Genomic DNA, 23,294 nt, shown 5'->3' on the forward strand with positions numbered 1-23,294 from the left:
AGACATGACCATTACGGATTACCTTCAGAGCATACTAAACCATTATTTATTGGAAACGGTCGATAGTCTAATAACTGTAACCTGTGGTTGGTTGGCCGCTGTAGATTTTTATAAGCATGAGAAGCGCATGTGGTCAATGTTAAAATGTTGAACTGAAATATGACAAAAGACAGCATAAAAAGTAGGCGGCATTGCTCATTGTGGATGCCAAATATACCCAGAATAATTCAGCTGCCCCTGTCCTCGAAACTAAAATAAACGTTAAAACCTTCTTACCCTCAAATTAGCGGTGATGAATGCAAGCTTATATATTATTTAAACGAAGCGTAAAGGGCTCCTTATATCACAGCAGGTTTACATGCTAGCCAGGTTTATATTTGTGACTATTCTCTGCGTTTACATCTAAAACTAGGCTCAGAAACGTGGATCATAAGAGTGAATGGCAGTTTACGCATTCATGCAGCACCTGAAGTTAACTGAACAAACAAGAAAGCAACCTAGGAAACCTCTAGCGCTGTCTGCCCAATGATGTTCTTCCAATATTTTTCTTTTGAATTGACACCATCCTGTAGTGAAACAACAAGAACAATTATTCTCGTAGTTACATCAGAGGCAAATAGAGACGGAAAGAATGGTACCAGACCCAGCACAGTAGTGAATAATATCATGTATATGCTTTATTGCTATGTGACTAAGTACCTTTTATTAATGTTTATTATTAGCGCTAAATACATTTCACTTACTCAGATTTTTATCTTATGACTGAAGCAAACTGTTAAAAACCAGTAAGGATATTCATTATCGTTTAAAATTTGGGAGGCATCCAAGTCCGCTTTAACAAGCTGCAAACTGCGGCTGGAACATAATAGACAACTGTCTTCACAAACCATTCCGCTTAGTTAGTAATTGTGACATTGCTCGGTGCACTACAACCAGGTGGTGCGGCAACCTCAGAGTGCCTTCTTGGCCTGGAGTTCTCCGGTAAGGACTGTCGCGGGCGCCGGGTAATAGGCTTGCTACCTGCCAAGGGCTTGGCCACAGCAGTTGCTGTGGATGAAGACTGGCTCTGGGAGGTTCCCGACAAGTGGAGTCTTGAAGAGGCGTCCACAGTTCCCGTTGCCTATTGTACTGCCTATTACGCCCTCCTGGTACGAGGTAACATGCGTCCCGGGGAGTCTCTCCTGGTCCACTCCGGAAGTGGAGGTGTTGGACAGGCGGCCATCTCCATCGCCCTTTCCATGGGGTGCACCGTCTTCACCACTGTCGGTTAGTACTGTATACTGAGGCCAGTTCGTTGTTTAGAGAGACTCCATGTTGAAGGTTGAAATATCCGGCTTGATCGTAGACTTCCTTATAACTTCGACATTTTTTAACCTAATGAACGATTTCTAAAAGTTATGAATTGCGTCAGTTCACGCAAAAAACACAGAGGGCAGCACTTAATACCACCCTCTTGGACGCCCGGCTTATGTTTACTACTTGCATTTTGTTAACTGCGGTATATTCATAATCCAAAGTGTAAGCAAAGTGTGAACAAACTGTTAAGAAAACCCAAGCTTCCTAGCTTAGTGAAGCACAGGGAGGGCAGTTGAATGTGTCATAAGCTAACCTATAGTATCTTTACTTCTTCAAAGTAATTACCAAGCAAAGGTTAATAAATGAATGATTAAGTCTTGGATTGAGAAAGAAAATGAGAAATAGGAACCTGTAAATACGTCATTTTGTAATACCGTTGTCCACAGTGTTTGCACCTAGGTGATAATTATGGAGTTATATTTCGATGCTTCAAAACAAAGCTGCATCATTCCATGCGAATCATCCACAACCCAAAAAGCGACCACAGCCAGTTCTTCTAAATAAAAAAAAGGGGAGGGGGTGGCTTGTTGGCAGTTGTAAGAAAGGATATTCGTTAAAGTATTTTGCTCGGGAGAAATATTTCTGGGACGTTTCAAAAGTTCTCGTGATGAAGCGAAAGCTCGTCTGAAAAAAAAAAAAAAAATGATCTGTGCGAAAGGATGCTATCTCAGATATTAGTTAAAATATTTCACTTGAATTGCTCTTTAATGGGAGTTCATTAACGAATTGATATAAGAATTGGTCGCATTTCCTTGGGTCACTAAAATAAAAAAAAACATTGTTACGTTTTAGAAAATGTTTTTCATTAACCTCAATTAGAGCCTAGGTGGAAATTAGTTTTTCCGCGCTTTCTCTGTTCCTGTAGGCAATTTTCAAAAATATTCTTAACGTAGCAAACAAAGCAGTTTTTGAAGTAATTTGTTCCAAATATTGACAAAAGTGACTTTTTTGGATAGTTAGGCCAATACTCAGAATCAAGGCGATTGAGATAAAAGAGCTCAAGTTGACTGATGATATATATGAACCTCGTAGCTTTCGATCGATGAGGTTTCATTTCGATTAAATTTTGTGGGACGAGAGAAGTTATTGTTTGAAGGCAAACAGCGACAAACGAATGCACTGCCCAAATGGGGCTACAGTGTAGAACACGTGCACGTCACGTAACATGATGGCTCGCATATGCACTCGTGCTCTTTGCAAACTGAACGTGCGGCTGTGTCAGTGATCATTGATAGAAATACATCACAAGCGAAGTATTTTTGTCAGTGCGCAAAATCTCTTATTACATGCCCAGGGCACTCAGTAAAGACAATTTATACATCACTCTAAGCGTTTTGCAGTGGCAGTCAGTGGTCAGCTTTCATTATTTACGTTTAATATGAAAGGCCAGTGACATGAAGGTGTCCCGTTTAATAGCGGAAATAATATTGTACCTTGAGAGTTCAGGCTCCTTAATACAGGCGATTATCAGCGACAAACGTTTTTAAAGTTACACTTGTCTCTTTTGGTATTTCGCTTTCGAGGTTTGGGACGTGTCGCTTGGAATGGTTCGGCTACCATGTGATATCCCTCGAGCAATACACAGGCAATGCTCCATCACGGAGAGTACAATCAAGAGAAAAAAATTGTCCTCTGGACGCCTCTTGGGACAGTGAATCAACACTACTCTCACGTGGAAACTATTTGCGTATGCTAGTTACCGTTAAAAGTCAAAGAAAGTGACGAATGTTGTTACGTAAACGGTTGCTTGGTCCAAACAATTCAGTCAGGGGTTCTTGCCGTCATTCTGCTACTTCTGAATTCGCAGGCTGTTTCTGATCGCTATAGATATTGCCAGGCTAATTACGATTTGTTGCTAATTAAATCTGGAAAACGAAAACTACTATAGACCAAATTATACTAACAGTTTGTTTCACTCTGCTAGAAAATGGAATTTTTTATATCATGGCTTTATTTAGCCGGGACAACCTGAATACTAGGAGGCGTTGGCTAACGATGAATACAAATGTATACTGTCAGGGCGAATAATATATTATCGGCTGGCTTAGAGCCAACGCTTCTCCTTCTGTTTCATAGCATTACCCTCTGCTAGCGACTGATTTTCGTGATCTGCAGCTGAAGGTATCAGCGGTGCGTTGACTGTGAGAACATGTAGTGATTTGAAAGAAAGTGTATGCCAGAACTCCCACCCTTTGCAATGATCGGATATATATGAGGTTGGTACGCTGAGAATTTTGGCAAGGAGTCTCCATGGTCCGAATAAAATGGTTTATATTAGTGCCGGAGGGAATGATAGATGAGAGGAGGGTGCCGTCTTGTCTGCTGTCGTAGCGACGTAGCGTAGCTATCTTTTATGACATATGGCCTTCCCGTCGTATTGTGTTTAGCTCGGCGTCTGCTCTGGCGAGCAGAACATGGAGTGGCCGATCTGGTCGGGCTAGATGGAGACCTTAAAAGCGGGAACCAGGAATGGCTAACAGCCAGGCTCCCGACAGGCATAAATACTCCAATGCCAATATTACAAGGCTGCCCCCTATCCGCTCCCCTGTCCTTCAACAACGTGTAATAAGGGGGTAAGCCGATAAATACAGGAAGACATATTGATTGGGTTGGTTTGGTTTGTGGGGTTTAACGTCCTAAAATGACTCAGACTATGAGAGACGCCGTAGTGGAGGACTCTGGAAATTTCGACCACCTGGGGTTCTTTAACGTGCACTCACATCGCACAGCTCACGGACTCATCTTAGTTTCGCCTGAATCGAAAAGAGGAAATATGACATAAGAGATGAGGGCCTACGCGAGTGCGGCCACTCCAAGTCCCTTCATTGCCTTTCGATCCATAACAAAATAGAGGTGGTGTCTCAAAATTCGTCAACATCGCCGTCAGTGCGCCCAGCAATTGAAAGCTCTAGAGCACCTCGTGTGACCACTGACCCTTCCCTGATATCATGGGGATGTTGACACTCTACAAAATGCACGCGTGCGGTGAAAATCCTTAATCATGTCAGGGGCGATCCTCGTAGTATCGAAATAAACGATAGCTATTCTTGAAAGGAAAGGTGGGATAGCGCTGAATCTGCATACAACTGCTTAGCCCAAAAGGAGCATAAATATTTTGAAACGGGTTTGAAGAATCTCATGCTTGCATTTAATATTGCATTTGCGTGCATTAGCGTAATTATGGAGTTCCGGGTTGATAACTGCTCCAATAAGATTTCATTACTACGCTTCACGAGGTGGCCTGGTGTAAGCCTAATTGACCGCAATAAGTCCCATTAAACCAAATAATTGCTATTAGAGCAGTCCGCGTGGTTTATACCTTCCGTAAGATTGCATTCCTGCATTTCACAAGGGGGCATAGCGTGAACATAACTGGTCGTAGTTAGTAATATGTAACAATAATTGCAATTACAGCGATCCTCGCTATAATTGTTATTATAGCGATCCTCGCGAATTCTGGCATAAAGCAAGATTTTATTTCTGAGCTTCACGAGTTGACCAAGAGTGAACCTAATTGGCCGTAATTAGTGCCTCGCAACAACATAACTGTAATTCGAGAGTTCTGTGCGGGTCCTTGCCAACAGTAAGATTTCATTACTGCGCTTCACAAGTTATAAGCCTAATGGCGAAGGCAATATCATGCAACAAGATAATGGCAATTAGTTCCGTGTGGACCCTTGCCTGCAGTAAAATTTGATTACTGGCCTTTACGCGATGGCATAGTGTGGACATAATTGGCCGTACTTAAAGCCATGCAACAAGGTAAATGTAAATAGAGCGTTCCTCGCGGGCCCTTGCCCACAGTGAGGTTTCTTTGCTGCGCTTCACAAGGTGGCCTAGTGGGAACGTAACTGACCGTAATTAGTGCCATGCAGCAATAATGGTAGGGTGTTCTGCGTATATCCTTGCCTGCAGTAAGATTAGTTTACTGCGATTTACAAGGTGTCATAGTTTGAGCCTAATTGGCCATAGTTATCGCCCTATACCATGATAATTGTATATAGAGCGTTCTGCCTGAGTCCTTGCTATCAGTGGAATTTTATTACGACGCTTCAAAAGTTAGCATAGTGTGAACCTAATTCGCCATAGTTAAAGCCATGCAACAAGGTAGTTCCAATTACAGCATTACACGTTTGTCCTTACCTGCAGTAAGGTTTGATTACTGCGCTTTACAAGGTAGCATGGTGCGAATCTAATTGGTTGTAATTAGTGCCATGTAACAAGTTAATTGTAAATTGAGCTTTCCGCGTGACTACTTGCTGAAAAAAAATGGTTTTTATGCAACATAGGGAATAAAGCTAACATGTTACACAATGGTGAAAGAATTAGACAGTCGTCCATTATTATGCTCTCAGATATTTTGCTTCTAATTACACGTAATAACTAATGATGTGCACCTTCAATACAGAAATTCATCCCATTATGTTTTAGGAGTTTATGACAAGCTCAGGCAATTTACTGTAGCTTTTTGTTTTATCTATTTCACTTTGAAGAGAGGTTTGCAAACAAATTCTGAAATTTACCACTGAACGTTTGTGCTGTAATATTAAACGAGACCAGCATACAGTATCTTTGTGAAGATGCATTGATGCTGGATGGCTGTGAAACATTATTTCTGAAAGTGTGAACCTCCTGCTTGTTACGCCCATTCAATCAATTTTCAGGTTCCGAAGAAAAGCGGGAATTTCTCAAGCAGCGCTATGAAGAGCTGAGAGATCACAACATTGCAAGTTCGCGGGATATATCCTTCGAGGAACTCGTACTGCAGCAAACGAATGGAAGAGGTAGGTGCATTGAGTTAATAGGATATGCTAATGCCGTATGGTTCCCAGCAACTAACGAAAGCATGCACAAACTAGAAGGGACTAAAAGGGAGGTTGTAAGGCGCATATTTTAACAATAAAGAATGAATCACTCACTAACTAACCTGCTTAGTAAAGCTCGTATTTTATGCCAAGAAGAACGCGGATTACTAGCACGCCTAAGGTACCAGCACCAATTCGTGTGTTGTGGTGTCAGCGTGAATTCGCAGCGTGCAGAGAGGATGGCCGACGCGTTCAGTGTCTACGTATCAAAATCCATTTATTCGCCCGGTTCTCTTCTCACTTTACTGACTGCCTGTGTAATATCGCCTTAAAGGGAATATTTACATACTGTAGGCGTAAGTTTATTCAGCCGAATGCCAGAGTATCGCCTCTTTTTTCGTCGTCGTCGTCGGCGCCACGGGTTACTTGAGTCGCAGCCTATAGCACACGAGCCTCCACTTTATCCTGTTCGCAGCCAAAAGACTCACACGTCATAAACATTCTTTACCTATAAATGAAACTTCTTGCCATTCCGACCATTTTATACAATTATTTTAGAGCACAGCTTTTTGGCGCCCGTTCCTGCATTTCGCGGCGTCGTCGCCGTCGTCCCTCGTAACCAGCTCCGCAGCCGAGGCAGCGCGTGCTTAGCCGCGTGTACCCTCCCCCTCTCCCGTAGTGTTGTCCAGTTGCTGCACGCGCTCCTGCCGCCACCGTTCGCCGCTGTGTGTATACCTCCCCCCTCCCCCCCCCCCCCCCATCCCTCTTCCTGCGCAGCGGCGACGGTGCTCTCCGGTCGCCGAAGCGCCGGCTTGGCATCAGCGGATCACGATGCGTGCATTCCAAGCCTAAACACAAAGCCACGCTGACTTGACGCGCGAGCGCTGTCAAAAGCATGAGTCAATTGCTGCTATTTCTTCGCCGCGCAACGTTCCAATGGGCTCACGCGCTGCCTCCCACGACCTCCCGATCCACAAAGCTTCCTTCATTACAGTCAAGAACTGTAGTAGAGTGTTCCTTGAAGAAATATGTGTGAAAAATGAAAACAGTGGTCTGTAATTGTAATGCATGTCTTGCTCGAAATCGTTTCCTCAATCTATCGAAAAGCTAAAGCAGCTCAGAGCGGCGCAAACATTTCGCATTAGGAAGTAACGTAATTGTCGGCAATTGTTTTTTAATCTTAGATTGAAAGAGTGGAACAACTTAGAACCTTCAATACATGCAGCTCAACACAAGAATAATAACTTATAAAGATTGTGGAGAACTTGTTTCCAATGAAATTCTTGGATGTTTATGCCAATAAATACCTCATCAGTATACGCGTACCTGATATCTTGCAAACTGTACAAAATTCTTCTTTCAGTGTTATGCGCAATAATACATTTTCATTCAGTTGCCTTTTTTATATCAGCAGTTACTATGAGTCATTATCGCTGCTTATCTAACAGCGCTTCATCATGGTTATTACTTTACACTAAGCGTTTTATTTATTCGTTTGTAACTGCAATTTTCTTTTTTATTACAAATTACTATATCTTCTGTTAAAAATCTTTTCAAATATTGTCTGACATGATATGGCTTTTGTGCCCTGTGTGTAAATATCCTACCACAGTTTGACAGTTTTTGGGAATAAATAAATAAAGTCTGTGATATTCTGAGATCGTCAGGAGGGGACAGAAAAACCTCTTATGATATATTTTCGAAACACTAAAACATACTTTTAAGAATATTTATGCGTTTTCATCAGCTTGTTGATAAGAAAAACAACAGCGATAATGAAGGAAATTGAATTTAGGTTGCTGAAAAACCCCAGTGAACTAGGTGACGTTTGGAGAGGGTGTCTTGTTTTCGCCTCTCTTCGTGTCCCAGAAAAAAATTCTATGGTGTATCCGACTTCAAGAGAGCTTAAAAATGAGTTACACATTAATTATGTTCAGGCGATGGCCATTGACTTGCGTTTAGCACCACCAACTCTATTCTATCTGTGACGCTCATTTATATCATCTCTACTCTCACCATATTGTTCACAACAGGCGTAGATCTCGTCCTCAATTCCTTGTCCGAAGACAAGCTGAAAGCAAGCGTGCGCTGCCTGGCAAATCAGGGCCGATTTCTGGAGATCGGCAAGTTTGACCTGTCCAAGAACTCGCCATTAGGCATGTCCGTGTTTCTCAAGGGCATCTCCTTTCAAGGCATTCTGCTAGAAACACTGCATAGCGACGAGCCATCTGCCGTGGAGGACAGGCAACGCGTCCGACAACTCATTCAAGAGGGCATCGCCTCAGGGGTGGTGCGACCACTGGGAACGACTAAATTCCCATGGGACCAAGCTGAGGAAGCGTTCCGATTCATGGCCTCCGGAAAACACATAGGCAAAGTGGTTCTAGAGGTATTGCAAGTTTCTGGGATTTTTTGTGTTTTACCTAAAAGTAGTGCTGGTATTGCCACGAACATATAACATTTCTTAGTGCCTTACACTGTTTTCATGAAGCTTCTTTAATGGCGACCAGAATCATCTGCAATCGTTGCCGCCACGTACAAAACCTTGCTCTTTGTTCGAGATCGGGAGGGTGATTTTCCCGCCTTCTCTTGAAAGTCTTTCGTTAGCTTCAACTTCAGAACTGCAGCAGCCGGCAGTGAATGTTTTGCGGCAGGGAGGCTGGCAATCACAGCGTATCTCTTAATATTTTCGCATAAATGAGCAAAATAAAGTTTTTTCAATGTCATGTGCCTCAGGCTATTGGTATTTCAATCCCTGAGCCTTTCACTTGCTACGCTAATTAAGATGCCTAAATAACTATGCCTTACTACTTTATTTTCAGAACGTGCAGAGAGTAATTATAAATGATAAGAACAAATATCACAAAATATAATACCAATGGTTATATTATCTGGTTTATTATGAAATCTTTGAAGCAGATGGGAGATTTTTGTTATTTTATCGTGGTTTCCCCAAAACACATGTAGAGAATGCAGTAAAGTAATAAACAAAAAAAAAATTATTTGGGTTCTCTGGAATAAATTCCTGGAATATTTGAAATAGGTTTTTAGAATCAATTGCTCCACTGAGTACTAATTTTGGCAAGCAGAAATAGAATATACTAGTTAACTATATTTAGGACGAATGGCAACAAAAATGTGTGATATAGAGAATAATCTGGATTTTGAAAGGTAAATACACTCTACATTGCGATTGAAATGTTCCGTAGCAAACACTATTTAATTCAAAGTCACTTAGCTGAAGCCCTTTTTCTTTACAAGTACCCGTGGAGTGACGCGAATAATCCGAGAGCGTATGATCGGCACTGTTTTGAATATCAGATAAAATGTTTGAACAGATGGTAATATATTGCCATCCCGATCCACAATATCAAAGTGTGTCCGTGACACGAGTATTCTGCAGATAGGTATTCATTATTTAGTGAAATATGCTGGAAAAAACAAAGTCGCATAATTATGCAGCTGAATGCAGCGATGTCACAAAGTAAAGAAATGCTACCCGGATATATTTAAAGAAGTCGTCGTCATAATTTGTGCCATACGGTATAAAGATCAAAGATATGGGAATTCGAGGACCTCTTGGCTTTGTTAGATACGCCTTCAAAGATGATATTCGACAAACACTTTAGAAATAAATGAAGCTATCTCTATTTGCTAATATATTCACTCGGAATGAGAAAGAGCAGGATAAGGGTATTCAGATTCGTCTTGCACCTGTTAGTGGATCAAAGAGTGTTGTTGGGCAAGTTGGTTGCAGATCACCTTGCAGAAAGCAGCGCAAAAAAAAAAGGGAAGAAGGAAGAGACAGATCCGTGTGTTCTTCTCTCTTCCTTCGTCCCGTTCTCTTTTTTTTTTTTTTTCGCTGCTATTACCGAAATGCCCTGTTGCTGGCTTGACAAGGAAATACAGTTGAGCCTCACAGCAACAAACGCCACTTCACAAAAGTTTTGCTTCAAAGAAATATTTCTAAATTTCCGTGAGCTAGCTATAGAAATCATGGAAACAAGTTCTCGCCAAAATGAAACGTTTTTTGGGCTTGCTCGCGCTTAACGAAATTTTCACTGAGTGAGCTCGACTTCGACACTTATGGTACAACTTCTGGTACAGCCGCGGCAATTAGATTCACCGAAAACGTTTGCCCACTGCAGCCCCCATAAACGAACACTTATAAGGGGGCCATTATTGGGTGGCGATGCGACTTGGCTGGCCACCTTGCGACAATGGGCAGGTCGGTTGTTCCAAGCCGGAGCCACAGCCAGTCCGTATTCATTCTTATCACGCTATCATAGGCGCAGCGCGGCACGTGGCGAGAACGGTCTTGAACCGATTCACTTGCTCTTTCATTTGTATTTGTCATTACTAGGACAGAAATATGTAATACCTGACAGGAGAGAGGTTTCCTTAAACGCGATACAAACTCGTTTAAAGAATAGCAAAAGAATAGCAAAAGAAGACAATCGAACAATATATAGAGTGTCGAGACGCGGATGATGAGTTCAAGTTGGTCTTAACTGACATATTTGCTGTTGCGGTTGTATGAAGTTATATATTTATAGTGCAATGCGGAAGATGTCAATACGGCCTCTATGCTGCCTTTAACTTGTTTACATGTCAACGCAAATGGCCATAACATTTGACTGCAGTTAGCGTGTTTCAGCTATCACGTCCACTATCACTGGATATATCCTACTGTGTTTAACGCGTAGACGAAATCTAACCTCGACGAATTCCCCTGTGCATGGCAGCGCCCACTGTATTTCCTCTTTTTCAGTTTTTCCGCCTGCTATTTATTTACCCTCCTGATAAAGCACATCCTTTCTAACATCTTTTCCCTTCTTTGGAGCCCCTGTCGCATGGACGGAATTAAATTTATGTTATTGTCACCATGAACTAGCAGTACTATGTCGCCCTTACTTAACATCCGCCTGTTCATCTGTTCAATATCAGTGGAGGAGTGAGGATTACGATGATTGATGCTTGAAGTGAATAGGAAAGAGCTATTCTTAAACAATTTCCGCAAATAAAAGTAAGCGAGACCTGAGCCTGCTTATTCGCTATCACACTAGAAAGAAGGGAAGCACTGAAAATAGCTAGTAGACTCAAAATAAATGAGCACCATCCATTGGCAAGTGAAAATTACACTTTTCGTAGTATTTTCCTTGCCAGTGTTGCAAACTAAAGCGATTGAACACAAACGCTTGCCAATCGTACCAATGTAAAAAATGGTTCGATGGACGGTAAGAACGTTTTACGTAATACTAGTTTTCCACTTAGACAAGAATCTTCGGTCGCCACGTTATAAGGAAGCATAACCAGCTCGATTACGAATAAATGTGAAGCAAAATATATTTGTATTTTGCAGGTTCGTCGAGAAGAGAGCCCTCGCGAAGTGTGCCCCGCATCGCCTGTAACCTTTGAGGCAGTTGCACGCACTTACTTCTATGGGCACAAATCGTACGTCATCGTTGGTGGCCTTGGAGGCGTCGGCCTTGAGCTGGCGGATTGGATGGTGGGCCGCGGATGCCGAAAACTCCTACTGAGCTCTCGCTCGGGCGTGCAGAACAAATACCAGAAGTTCTATATTGATCGCTGGCAGAGGACAGGGGTCAATGTTCACGTGACCAAGGCGGACGTTTCGACTTCGGAAGGAGCTCGAAAAATCATCGATCAAGCTTTGGCCATGGGTCCGGTCGGTGCGATCTTCAATCTCGCCTTGGTAAGCGAAAAAGTTGTGTGTCGTCTTTTTCTACTGCTGAAGGGGCCGTGACAACTAGCTTACGCAAAATGTCTGCAGCTTTCGTCCCGCGTTACAGACCTGATTTCAGGAGACAATTTTCATTCACGGCTCACCTACCTGAGTGAACCGAGTTGATGGTTCATGCCCCAACATTCTCTCATAGTGTTCTATACTGAGCTCTTTGGTAACGTATCCAACCTCAATGGCATTAGTTGGCGCTTAATTTTTGTGTGAAGCTTAAATGCAAGCTCATTTCGTTCCTTCAGAATTTTCAGACTTGAAATCGCGTCGTTTGAAGGAAGGATAACATCCGCTATACAGATGTTCAATATTGCTCTTTCACAAATGTCCCTACATCTATTTTTGTAGCTAAACTCAAATCGACTCAAATATATCAAATGAGCATGCTTCGTGTGTTAACCACCGATTTCTAAAGAAAGAGATGCAATGATGAACGTGTGTCACCTTTCGGCGAAACAAAATGTGATTTAGCGGTTGATTGTAAACACATTTTGTAGGAACGAAAACATTGGGTTCCGAACAAAATACATCCAAATCATTTGCAGGGTCGATGTTTCCCATATCGCAACAACATTGAGCGTTCGACTGCCCGTGTTTTGTGCTATGTCAGTGCACGTTAAAGAACCCCAGGTGGTCGAACTTTCCGGAGTCCTCCACAACGGCGTCTCTCATAGCCCGAGTTGCTTTGGACGTTAAACCCCACAAACCAAACAAAACCAAAAATTATGAATAGGCAATAAAGAATATAATGGTCGAGCTCATTACTTCCATCACCAAGTATAACCCATAGACAGAGCGCCCTGAGGTGACAGTTTCATTTTCAATGAATATATGCAGATATTGCCACAGCACATACCTGAGCAGGTCAGATGGCATATTTATGCTCGAATATTAGCCTGCAAGCTCTCTTCGTTCATTGTAGCTGCATTCAACAAGGAGAGGTCAAGCGAAGATAAGGGTTCCTGTAGGACATCCTAGTCTAATTTTACTCTTCTTCGCATCTCTCAGAAAACAAAAAAGGGCGCATTACACTGACGAAATTAGGCTATATATCATTTCAAGCCGACAAAGCCTTCAATAAATATAGATGGGCGTATTCTCTGGCTTGAATTTATCATTTTATGACACTCGCTACTATCAATGATATGTAGAGCGGCACATTGATAACAGTGATACATCGAGTGGCTGTTCAGTATGGCAGTGTCTGCTTTGCGCGTGTACTTGCATCAGCTATCTAGAACATAATTTCAAATATTAAACCAAATAGTTTCCTAACTGGACATGGTTTTGGATTTAGATGTCTTCCGGAATTTCTCAACGTAGACAACCACATGTCTTTATTGTTTGAGTACAAGTTATTCAGCAGTTTAGAGTTTATAGTATGAAAACAATCGCGACAAAACAGGTTAAGTCCTTGAGAAGGTATTGCCCGCTATTCACCTTCGATATTCACTGCAGGTTCTTTCTGATGGCCTGCTTGAAAACCAGACATCAGAGTCGTTTGAACGTGTATGCAAACCAAAGGTGAACGGTACCAAGCTACTCGACGAACTGTCCCGTAATCTCTGCCCCACGTTGGACCACTTCGTCGTCTTCTCATCGGTGTCATGCGGTCGAGGCAACACCGGACAGACCAACTATGGCTACGCCAACTCAGTTATGGAGCGTATCTGTGAGAGCCGAGTCGCTGATGGTTTGCCCGGTTAGTTGCTACTTTCAAGCATGTTCTGACATAAAAGTGCTCTAGCTTCCTTACTGAATGGATCGGCGCATTTTGCGCTGCTTATCAGCAAATTGATTGGTTGCAAGTGGGCTGTGGTTCTAACATAGGCACAAAAAGAAATACGAAAATTTTGAAATCCTAATGCAGACTGTGTCTTAAAGAATGCTAGAAAGAAGTGGAGCACTTAAAATAATTTAGCTTTTCTGAACCAGAAAACTTCAAAAAGTTCCAGAGTATTTATGAAGATTATTTTGGCATCAAATCTAGAGAAAAGCAGTGATCATTTAAGATAACAGTTGAAAATTGTAAGAAAATTCAAGCAATACAAACAAATAAAAAATAAAATACAAGACGATATGTACATCTCGTCGTATTAACCCGTATTTCTTTCGTTTCAGGCAGTATCACCGTTAGGCGATAAAGCCGTTATATCGCTTGGCCGTACATTGAGAAAACACAAATACATTCTTTTTATAATAGTTTTAAACTTTTGTTACCTAATGGCGTTTTGTTTTAGTGCGACTTTATTACACCCCGGCTTCTGCGGCGTGATGCTGCCTTTAGTGATTGACGTGAGTTGGGTGAGAAAGGATTGAGGTGCTTTGACTCCGATTTTACAGAATGAATGAAGTTCATGAATTTCATTAGATTAGCCTCTTGTTCGAGAGTTTCCACTGTGAAATCCTGACGCCGGTGACGTGTAAATAAGGGAGAAAAATGGAAGGTGAGCTGCATGTGCAGCGCAGTGGTATTCAAGTATGCAGTGTTATTTTGTAGCGCCTACTACTTCCACAGCAGGATATTCTCGATGCTGACGCTGTACTTTAGCTTAAGCGCCCTTGCTTCGCAATCCCATGATATTCAAGTCCGGGGCCATCGATAGCACTGTAGCAGCAAGATAAGGTGTCCAGTCACAGCTATATAACGTGCTTGACGCGCTTGTTTCATGCGATTAAGCCAACGTGTCTATACTGACCTGCCTGCGCAGCATTCAATCCATGAATGCCGTACTTTACCATCTTGTTTCCTCCAGCCTTCATTGTAACGTAATAGATCAATTGGCATTATAATTTGCACGCGTTTCGTCTTTTCTGTCCTGTCATGTTGTGCTCCTGTCTTTCTTTTGGCACTTCTACGTGACGACGGCAACGGCGAGTGAGTGCAGCTTACATCTCACGAAATGGCGTCTAGCAGCTACGGCTGTAAACAAAAAAGAATACCGTTTGTGTGAGGTGGTTTAAGCCTTCTTCATAAAAAGAACATTTTTGCAACAGTAACTTTTAGACCCATCAACCTCACAAAAATATCGCATTGTCTTTGAAGGGCTGGCCATCCAGTGGGGCGCTATCGGTGAGGCAGGCGTGCTGCACCGGACAGCGGGTGGGGATGTGGAGCTGGCTGGCTGCACGTCGCAGAAAATCAGCTCCTGCATGAACGTGCTGGACCAGTTTCTCTGCCAGAGGTGTCCCGTCGTGTCGAGTGTAGTAAAGGCGGAGCGCTCGTGCACGGGCGGAGACAAAGCGATGAAGACAAGAAGCTTAGTGGCGACGATCGCGCACATATTTGGTAAGTGGCCACGGCGGACTTACGCGCTTAGATATTAGTTTGGATTTAAAGTTGTCACACGTCCTCCTTTAAGGGCATCAGCATTTCATTGTCGGGAGTAATGTACGCTGTGTAAAATACTGAGACTTAACAAACATACTGCGTTGCGTAACAAACATACTGTGTTTCGGCGGAGTGACTCTTGGAACTAGATCATCTTGACAAATTTAGGCATCGACATGGAAATCTTCTAAACTATTAAGAACATCCCCTTGACTATGCTTACCCTAGAGAAAAAAGCCTGAGTCACAATAACCTCATACAGATTTCGCATACTAAACTCATGCTAAACTCGTATAAATCTCATATAATCTCATACAAATATCATTCAGCATATGAAAAATATACGAGATTGTATGAAATTTGTATGAGTTTAATATGAGAAATCTGTATGAGGTTATTGTGACTCATAGGGTTTTTTTCAGTAGGTTATCTGTTTATTTTAATCATTCTACCTTCAAGTTCGCCACTAGCCTATTTACTTTGCACCTTTATAACTTTACTTTGTCGAAGCGATGAAAGCGTTGGACATTAGTTTATCTATTCTGTGTGTTGTTTGCTGTGGTAATTCAAAATCATCCAAAGTTAACTCACCGAGCAGGAAATGTGGCTTTTATAAAAGTCGCTTCTTGAACTTACCATTTTATTTCTTTAAAGTACAGTTAAAGTTTTATTATAGTCTTCATGGGCAATTTTGAAAGCTTGCCTATGAGTGACCAATGTTAAATTAACTTGTACGCTTGTGGTTATTCTTCCTTTCAGGTGTAAATGAACCGTCCACTGTGAGTCCTAACTTGAGCCTAAAAGAACTAGGAATGGATTCCTTGATGGGCGTCGAAGTGCAGCAGACACTTGAGCGAGACCATGACCTCACACTCTCCATGTCAGAGATCCAGCAGCTTACGTTCTCCAAGCTGCTAGAGATGAGTGAAATGAACAGCGATAGCACGGAAAAACCTGGGATCACAGCTCCATGAGACAACAATGCGAATTAGTGGTTCTCGTGATATCGACAGCATGCGTATGTGCTGAACCGGAGGAATGATGCCAACCTAATAAAGCGATCATTTTATAGCGCAAGCTCAAATACCACAGGTCTCCCAAGGTTATTCATCTCCACCGCCGGGATATTGGGATCGCTCGGAATGCTCATACCTACGTCACTGCCCGGTTGTGTCTGGCTCCTCCATAGCAGTAGCTATGCTTTGAAAGGTTGCCTAAGAGGGACTAATATTAAATTAACTTATACGCTTGCGGTTATTCTTCCTTTCAGGTGTAAATGAATCGTCCACTGTGAACCCTAACTTGAGCCTAAAAGAACTAGGAATGGATTCCTTGATGGGCGTCGAAGTGCAGCAGACACTTGAGCGAGACCATGACCTCACACTCTCCATGTCAGAGATCCAGCAGCTTACGTTCTCCAAGCTGCTAGAGATGAGTGAAATGAACAGCGATAGCACGGAAAAACCTGGGATCACAGCTCCTTGAGACAACATTGCGAATTAGTGGTTCTCGTGATATCGACAGTGTGCGTGCGTGCCGAATAGGAGGAATAATTCCAACCTAATAAAGCGATAATTTTATAGCGCAAGCTCTAATACAACAGGTCTCCCAAGGTTATTCATCTCCACCGCCGGGATATTGAGATCGCTCGGAGTGCTCATACCTACGTCACAGCCCGGTTCTGTCTGGCTCCTCCATAGCAATAGCTATGCTTGTATGCTAGTATGTGTGTCTATTTTAGAGCTTAAGTCTCCTACACCGTCTATCCCAAGTGCATTCATCACCGTCGCCGCGACCTTGAGCCAGCTCTGAGCGCAGTGTGCCAGGTGTGAGTGGTCAAGCCATACTGTCAAGAGTGACTTTCTCTACGGGGATAATAGCTGGTTCGCATCGCCTGCCTACTCATTCTCGCCATAGATGCTGCGCCTGCTGGGACGTCTGTGCGTGTGGTTGTATGGCTTTTTGACATGTGTGCCTATTACAGAACATAATTGCTTGACCCACCATATCTCCCAAGCTCGTTCATCGCTTTCGCTGTGAGCTTTAGCTGGCTCGCAGGGCAAAGTCTGCGATTTGTGAGTGACGCCGTGTTATGATATCCACTGGCTTGCTCTAGGGGTATAACACTACTTCGCGCCGCTAGCTGCTCTGTCATGCAAAGGTTGTTGCGCCCGCTCGGACGTCTGTGTGCTCGCTTCAGAGAGAGCATCAGGCCGAGCCCGGTCATGGACTTAGCTCGGCGGCCAGCCTCTTTATCTAAAGGCTGAGGACACCTGCCGGGCTACCGAGACACCCGAACAAGGAGAAGCCAGTCTATAGCCCATTGCCGACTAGATTAGCAAGCGCTGAAGCGTGCGAAGGTCGAAGCGGCAGCAGTGAGTGCGGCGGTGGTCTGTGGCTTACGCTCGCAAAATTTGGTTCAAGGATAGTTGAACTTCTACAATTTATTAAAATACAGTGCAGTCCACTTATTACGATACGAGATATAACGATATATTGCTTATAACGATCAAATTCTTGAGATTTATCAATTTTCCCAATGGCCCAATGTAAAAATAAACCAGATATAACGATCAATTATATCTGGTTTATTTTTACAGGCAGACACGCTACTTTTGTGCGACACAGGCGCATTCATACGGCTTGGTGGAAGCGGGACTTGATGTGTCGGATGTTCGCCTAACGCCTGTAGCGGGATAACATGGGGGCTCAAGAGCCTAAGGCTATCTTGTCTTATCATTAAAGGCCGAGTTTAAGTTTCCCTCATACATTTTTTCGGCGCTGCAAGAATCCGGTGCCAGTGTTATAGCGGGCGAGGGTATCAACCTGAAGCTGTTTTCTCATCGTTGACAGGGAATCAAAGCAACATAGGAGGATCCAATGAAAGCCGAAGAAAGTTTCTCCATTAGTGCGTTGCCGTTCTTCACTACGTCTTCATTTTCTCGGTCGCCATCGCTCTTTTTGGGCTACTCCCAAAAATGCTGTCTGTGAAAGTAGCTATATGGTCCCAGTACTAAATGTAGTAATAATCAGCAGCTCGGTGTAGTGACTTTTACGCGGATGGCTCTGTAGCGTAGCACACTGCCCTCTTTGGTGAGGTGCAGACAAGGCAGTGCTTGTCATTTTTTCCAGGTGAATGCCCAAAGTATTGTTCGCCTGAGCATAAGTGTTTCAGACTTAACTAGCGTATATACCATTTGTGGGCACTTTCGTAACAAAATTAGCAGCATTGAGCTTGGGCAGCCTACCACTGTCCTTGCAGATGTCTGCGCCACTAAAAGGTATAATCATCACCTTCTTCTGTGGCCTACGCTACGCAATAAAACGGCTTAGCCAGCTTCAGTGAAAACCTGGTGGTCAGTGTACACTTCGTCACTGATGATAATACACGTTGTCCTCGAAGTGGATCTAAGACAAACGATAACTGCACACGGATGACCTGAAGTCCATACAACCGCCAAATAATGCTCCGGCCACAATTATAGAAGGGTATTTACAATGGGCAATTTCCTTGCCATACCTGAGAAACCCTTCATTCTAACTTTTATTAAGGGCCCTTACCGGTTAAGCGCGAGCTCTCAGGCTTCCCTTACTGTCCTGCAAGGAAACATAAGGTCCGAAGTGCAAGAAAGGCGTGACAGAACTCTGACGGCAAGGCTTGGTTAGACTTAATGGTACTATACAAAACAACGTCGTCAGAAACAATAGCGACATACTCTATGTAGACGCCAGTCCATATTTGGGGAGAAAAGCGGCGGCAGCCACCACAGTTGACCACACTGGAAGAGAGGTGACCAGCTCATCGATCAAGACCAATAACTACATAGAAGATGCAGAGGAAGTTGCAATCGGCCTTGCAGTTAAACACGCCAGCAGCCAAGATAGAAAACACATAATACTGAGCGATTCCCAAAAGGCCTGTCGTGCCTTCTTCCTGGGGCGCGTATGCAAACAGGCACACCGAATAATGGAGCAGGAAAAAAAGACGGGCAACATGAAGAACACAATCATGTGGATACCGGCACACGAGGGAATCGACGGCAACGAGGCTGCCGACAGGATAGCCCGAGGGCATTCATTCCGGGCACCTGCGTCAGCTGTCCCAGAGCCTTCAACCCCTCTCACATACGGGGAACTAATACAATACTTCAAACTAGAAAGAAAACAATACGCATAACCGCACAAAGACCTCAGCGGACAGGAGGCAGACAGGAGGCAGTAACCTGGAGGTACATAAAGGCTAGGACATTCCCAAACCTAGCAAAGTACCTCTAAATCTGGCCCGAAAAATAACACATGCACTGCATGCGGTGAAGTCTCGGACATCCTTCACATGATATGGAACTGCAAAGAGCAATTAGAGAAATATAAAGCTCGAGCGCTCAGCCAAGCGGAGTGGGAGGCAGAGCTGGCCCACACGGGTCTCTCTGAGCAGCGCAGCATGCCCACCAGGGCCCGGGAGGCAGCCCAAGCCAATGGTATCCTGGACTGAGGAAACCACCCACGCTATTCCGTTAAACAATTAAAGTGTACTCTCTCTCTCTCTCTCTCTCTCTCTCTATATATATATATATATATATATATATATATATATATATATATAGTGTTCGCTGGTGAACACTCTCAAGGTTCGTATACAGACAACATAAATACCCAACAAAGTAGCAGGGGGGACAGCGGTCGATGTAGCTCAGTTGGTAGAGCACCGGACGCGTTATTCGGAGGTCGTGGGTTCGGATCCCACCATCGGCACGTTGTTTTTTCTTCTACTTTGTGTCTAATTATCTTTCCCCTAAACAGATTACATTACTAATTTCTGTGGTTATCGAAGTAAACATTAAAAAAAAAAAAAAAAAAAAAATGACATAAACATACCATCCCCAACGCTTTCCTTGGCCTCGCCGACTGTTGGCTTCTTTCCTTCATATATATATATATATATATATATATATATATATATATATATATATATATATGTATGCGTTAGGAGAATAAAATTTGTTTTGTATAGATATGATCGATATTAATATCTGTATAATATTTATGACATTAGGAGAATGCGCTGTCACCTGTTTTACAATTTTCTTATGTGATTTTTTTTTTTTTGGCATAGCAAGTCAGCACATCTGTTTTGATAAGGACAAGTAGCATGTCGGGGCTCTGTTGGACGGTGCGCAGTGTCGCTTCATGCATGAACTAGTTAGAAGATAGATGGTTATTTATTGACGATGGAAACATCCTTATGACTTTGACATAACAAGAAGAAATGCAGGCAAAAACTTGTCGATCAGCGTGTTATCGTGCAAGAGCACTTTCGAGAGCTGTTCTATGGTTTTTCTAAGTTAGTAGAAGGAAGAAAGAGGTGATAGGGGGTGAAGGACGACGGTCGGACATACAAGCGTTAGACAATTTCGAAACTTCCCAACCTTCAAGGACGTCGGCGTTTTTAATACATAGTTTCGTCCACATATTGCAATTTCTAGTTCTTGCTCCTTTACTTTCCTTTCTCATTGGACTTGAAATCCCGGTAAAGCTTTTCTAGTGCAGGCGCACTCTATTTTTATGATTCTTTTGTTGGTAGTTTGAAAGGACAAACACAATGGAGGAAAGTGCACTTACAATTTTAGATAATTTTACAAAGCTTGAACCTCCGGTGCCTGGAGATGGGGGCGAGGGGTAGAGGTTGGAAGAGGAGTAGACAAAAGAATATACAAGCGTTAGACAATATTGCTAGGCTTAGGACGTCCGTGGCAGTGGGGGATGTCAGGAGAACTTATTTGAGGGGGAAATGGGACAATAGGATGCAAAGGTGAAGAGGTAAATAAACGGACTAAGTTTTTCTGGTCAAATTACAATCACGTCTTCTGTATAGGAGATAACCAAACATTACTTGTGCAAGTGAATGCGCACTGGCGTCCATTATTAGTCTGCACATACTATAAATTATAGTTTAAACCATGCAACACGTGAAAATGTTTAGAAAGAAATAGCGTGTTCCGTTCACTTTTGTCCGCACCGATACGCACGTTATACAATTCTGCTAGGCTCTGAACCTCTTGATCAGTTCATTCGTTGCAATAAAACATGTGATGAAGTTTCGCTGCCAGAAACTGTGAAGCATACACAGGCCCCCAATGACCTCCGTGTTAGAGTTATTTAATACACCGATGCAGGGATAAGGTGAAGGAACTAAGGGGAAGGTTTGGGCTTGTTACGGTAAGCCTCTGTGATCCCCCCATAGTCGCCTGTGCATATCGGTGTACATGAGGTGACCGAAATAAATTGTGAACGTGGCTAAACTTTGCTGGTTTCTTTTTTGGCACACACAACTATCGGATATTTACACAATGTCAAGCTAAGGCGATCGAGGATGACCGGTATTTTTCAGTTTTAGAAACTGGCGAGAATACTTTTGATAAATGCACTTTCGGGGGGAGAGATCGCGTCAGGGAGGCGTTAAGGCAGCTTCCTTTACTTCTTTAAGGAAGGAAGCTTCGTGGGAAGTCTTTTTAATGGCATGTCAGTAAGACCATAGTGTTTTGCAATTTGAGACAGGGTGTCCTAAGCAAAAGAGTTGTCCTTCATTAAATAAGGAACGTTCTAGAATTAAGGCTCCGGGAAATTCGCCTCCCTCCCGATGGGTTCGTATAATTTTAGGTGCAGCGCTCCAAATTTATTCCAACCAGTTATCTTTCCTTTAAATGAGTTCACATTGTACAAAACGCAGTGTTTCTTTCATTGTAATCAAGATACAAGCGCTCAAGCTATGATCAAATCCCCCATCTTGGTGTCATGGAAAGAATACAGTGGCACATAGCCATCACGACACTATGATCTTTATTAAGGGTGCATTATGCGATGCAAGTAGAACCGAGCCATAAAGATAGTCATATCAAGGAGTGCATGATCAATTATTTGTTCCTTAAAGTGATGTGACAAACATCCTGATCACCAAAAGATTTTGAAGCAAGACATGATGACATCACAGCACATAAACAGGCACTTAGCTCAAAGCTACCGCTATTAGTAGTGTTCAGCCCGTTTCACGCTTGCACGCGGTTATCAATATATCACCTCATACGGACAATATTAGCTCTCCACACTGAGGATAATAGAAAGTCGGGTTAGATTGGTACTCATGTGTAGATTTTCTGGAACGAACGTTTTGTCATGCAGAGCAGAGCGAATTGGCAGTCACTACAGGAGACAATTCAAAACTGTAGTCGTGCTGGCTGCGTGCTACGTGGGTGCAGTAGAGTATACTGTTATGTCTTCTTTGCTTCGTGCCTTTTGCGGGCCATGTTCTGTCCTTTCATATGCGAGTTCAGTGTAATATCACCTTCTTCGTTACTGTGAAACGTACTTGTAAGAAACAAGCACCTTAAATTATTATTTCAAAATGCTGTTTTTGTGTTTCTAGAGTACAGAGCCCATGACATCCTAGCAGTTACAAGACGCCTTATCTGCATCATGTTCGCGTGTTTAGAGTGAGTAGAAGAGAGGAACCGCGGCAATGATTTTTCGTCTTCTTCTAAAGGCGGCGCTTAAACTACACCCCCCCCTTTTTTTTTTCAAGTATAGATCGTGGGTCCGATCACCTGTATGAAAGTATGTTTTTCCGCCGCCACGTGAACATAAATGCTGCGTCATCCGTATAAAAGAAACAGTATCAGACACGTGGCGCAGGTAATTGTACTCATGTTTTGGAGCGATTGCTTCGTCTTTTAATAATGCACTGGATGGCAGGGATGAACAAAAAAATAGAAATTCATTATAGGTCATGCTTCATTGGACAGCCCAACGAACCCGATATGATGGCATAACAATTATAAAGTCTGACAGCACAGGTGCAGCAGCCCAGTCCAGTTGGATGGTATAAAATATCGTTCCTGACTTTAGCGAAACCAGGGTCTCTACAATTCTCACTTTCGCTTTCAGAAAAGAAGGTCCGCGGCCAGTTTAGGCAGTACTGATTTGTCTTCAAACTACGCCTGAGAGAAGCCTGTTGAAGAAAGTGTGCACGTATACTATTTTTATGTACTAA

At 42.9% G+C, this 23,294-nt stretch overlaps 2 protein-coding genes across 3 annotated transcripts in view; both read left to right on the top strand.

Moving 5' to 3' along the window:
* The window catches only part of LOC146189837 (fatty acid synthase-like), a 62,609-nt gene extending 45,996 nt beyond the window's left edge, over positions 1-16,613 (top strand). The window contains exons 19-25 of one of the 2 annotated variants that reach the window (XM_084604597.1): positions 937-1,266; positions 6,021-6,140; positions 8,195-8,550; positions 11,524-11,877; positions 13,378-13,621; positions 14,966-15,208; positions 16,010-16,613. In XM_084604597.1, the coding sequence (XP_084460723.1) occupies positions 937-1,266; positions 6,021-6,140; positions 8,195-8,550; positions 11,524-11,877; positions 13,378-13,621; positions 14,966-15,208; positions 16,010-16,224 (1,862 nt within the window). In that variant the 3' untranslated portion in view covers positions 16,225-16,613. Of the gene's footprint in view, positions 1-936; positions 1,267-6,020; positions 6,141-8,194; positions 8,551-11,523; positions 11,878-13,377; positions 13,622-14,965; positions 15,209-16,009 lie in introns of those variants that run through there. The other variant, XM_084604598.1, reaches the window with a different exon arrangement.
* Positions 16,614-23,205: 6,592 nt separating this feature from the next.
* Positions 23,206-23,294, top strand: part of LOC146189838 (fatty acid synthase-like) — a 66,570-nt gene continuing 66,481 nt past the window's right edge. Inside the window, exon 1 of the mRNA XM_084604599.1 lies at positions 23,206-23,294. This exon is cut by the window's right edge and continues 138 nt beyond it. Within this exon, the coding sequence (XP_084460725.1) occupies position 23,294 (1 nt within the window). The 5' untranslated portion in view covers positions 23,206-23,293.

Source organism: Amblyomma maculatum, chromosome 5 (genome assembly GCF_055883805.1).
Source record: "Amblyomma maculatum isolate TAMU_Amacu chromosome 5, ASM5588380v1, whole genome shotgun sequence".
NCBI classification, from domain to species: domain Eukaryota; kingdom Metazoa; phylum Arthropoda; class Arachnida; order Ixodida; family Ixodidae; genus Amblyomma; species Amblyomma maculatum.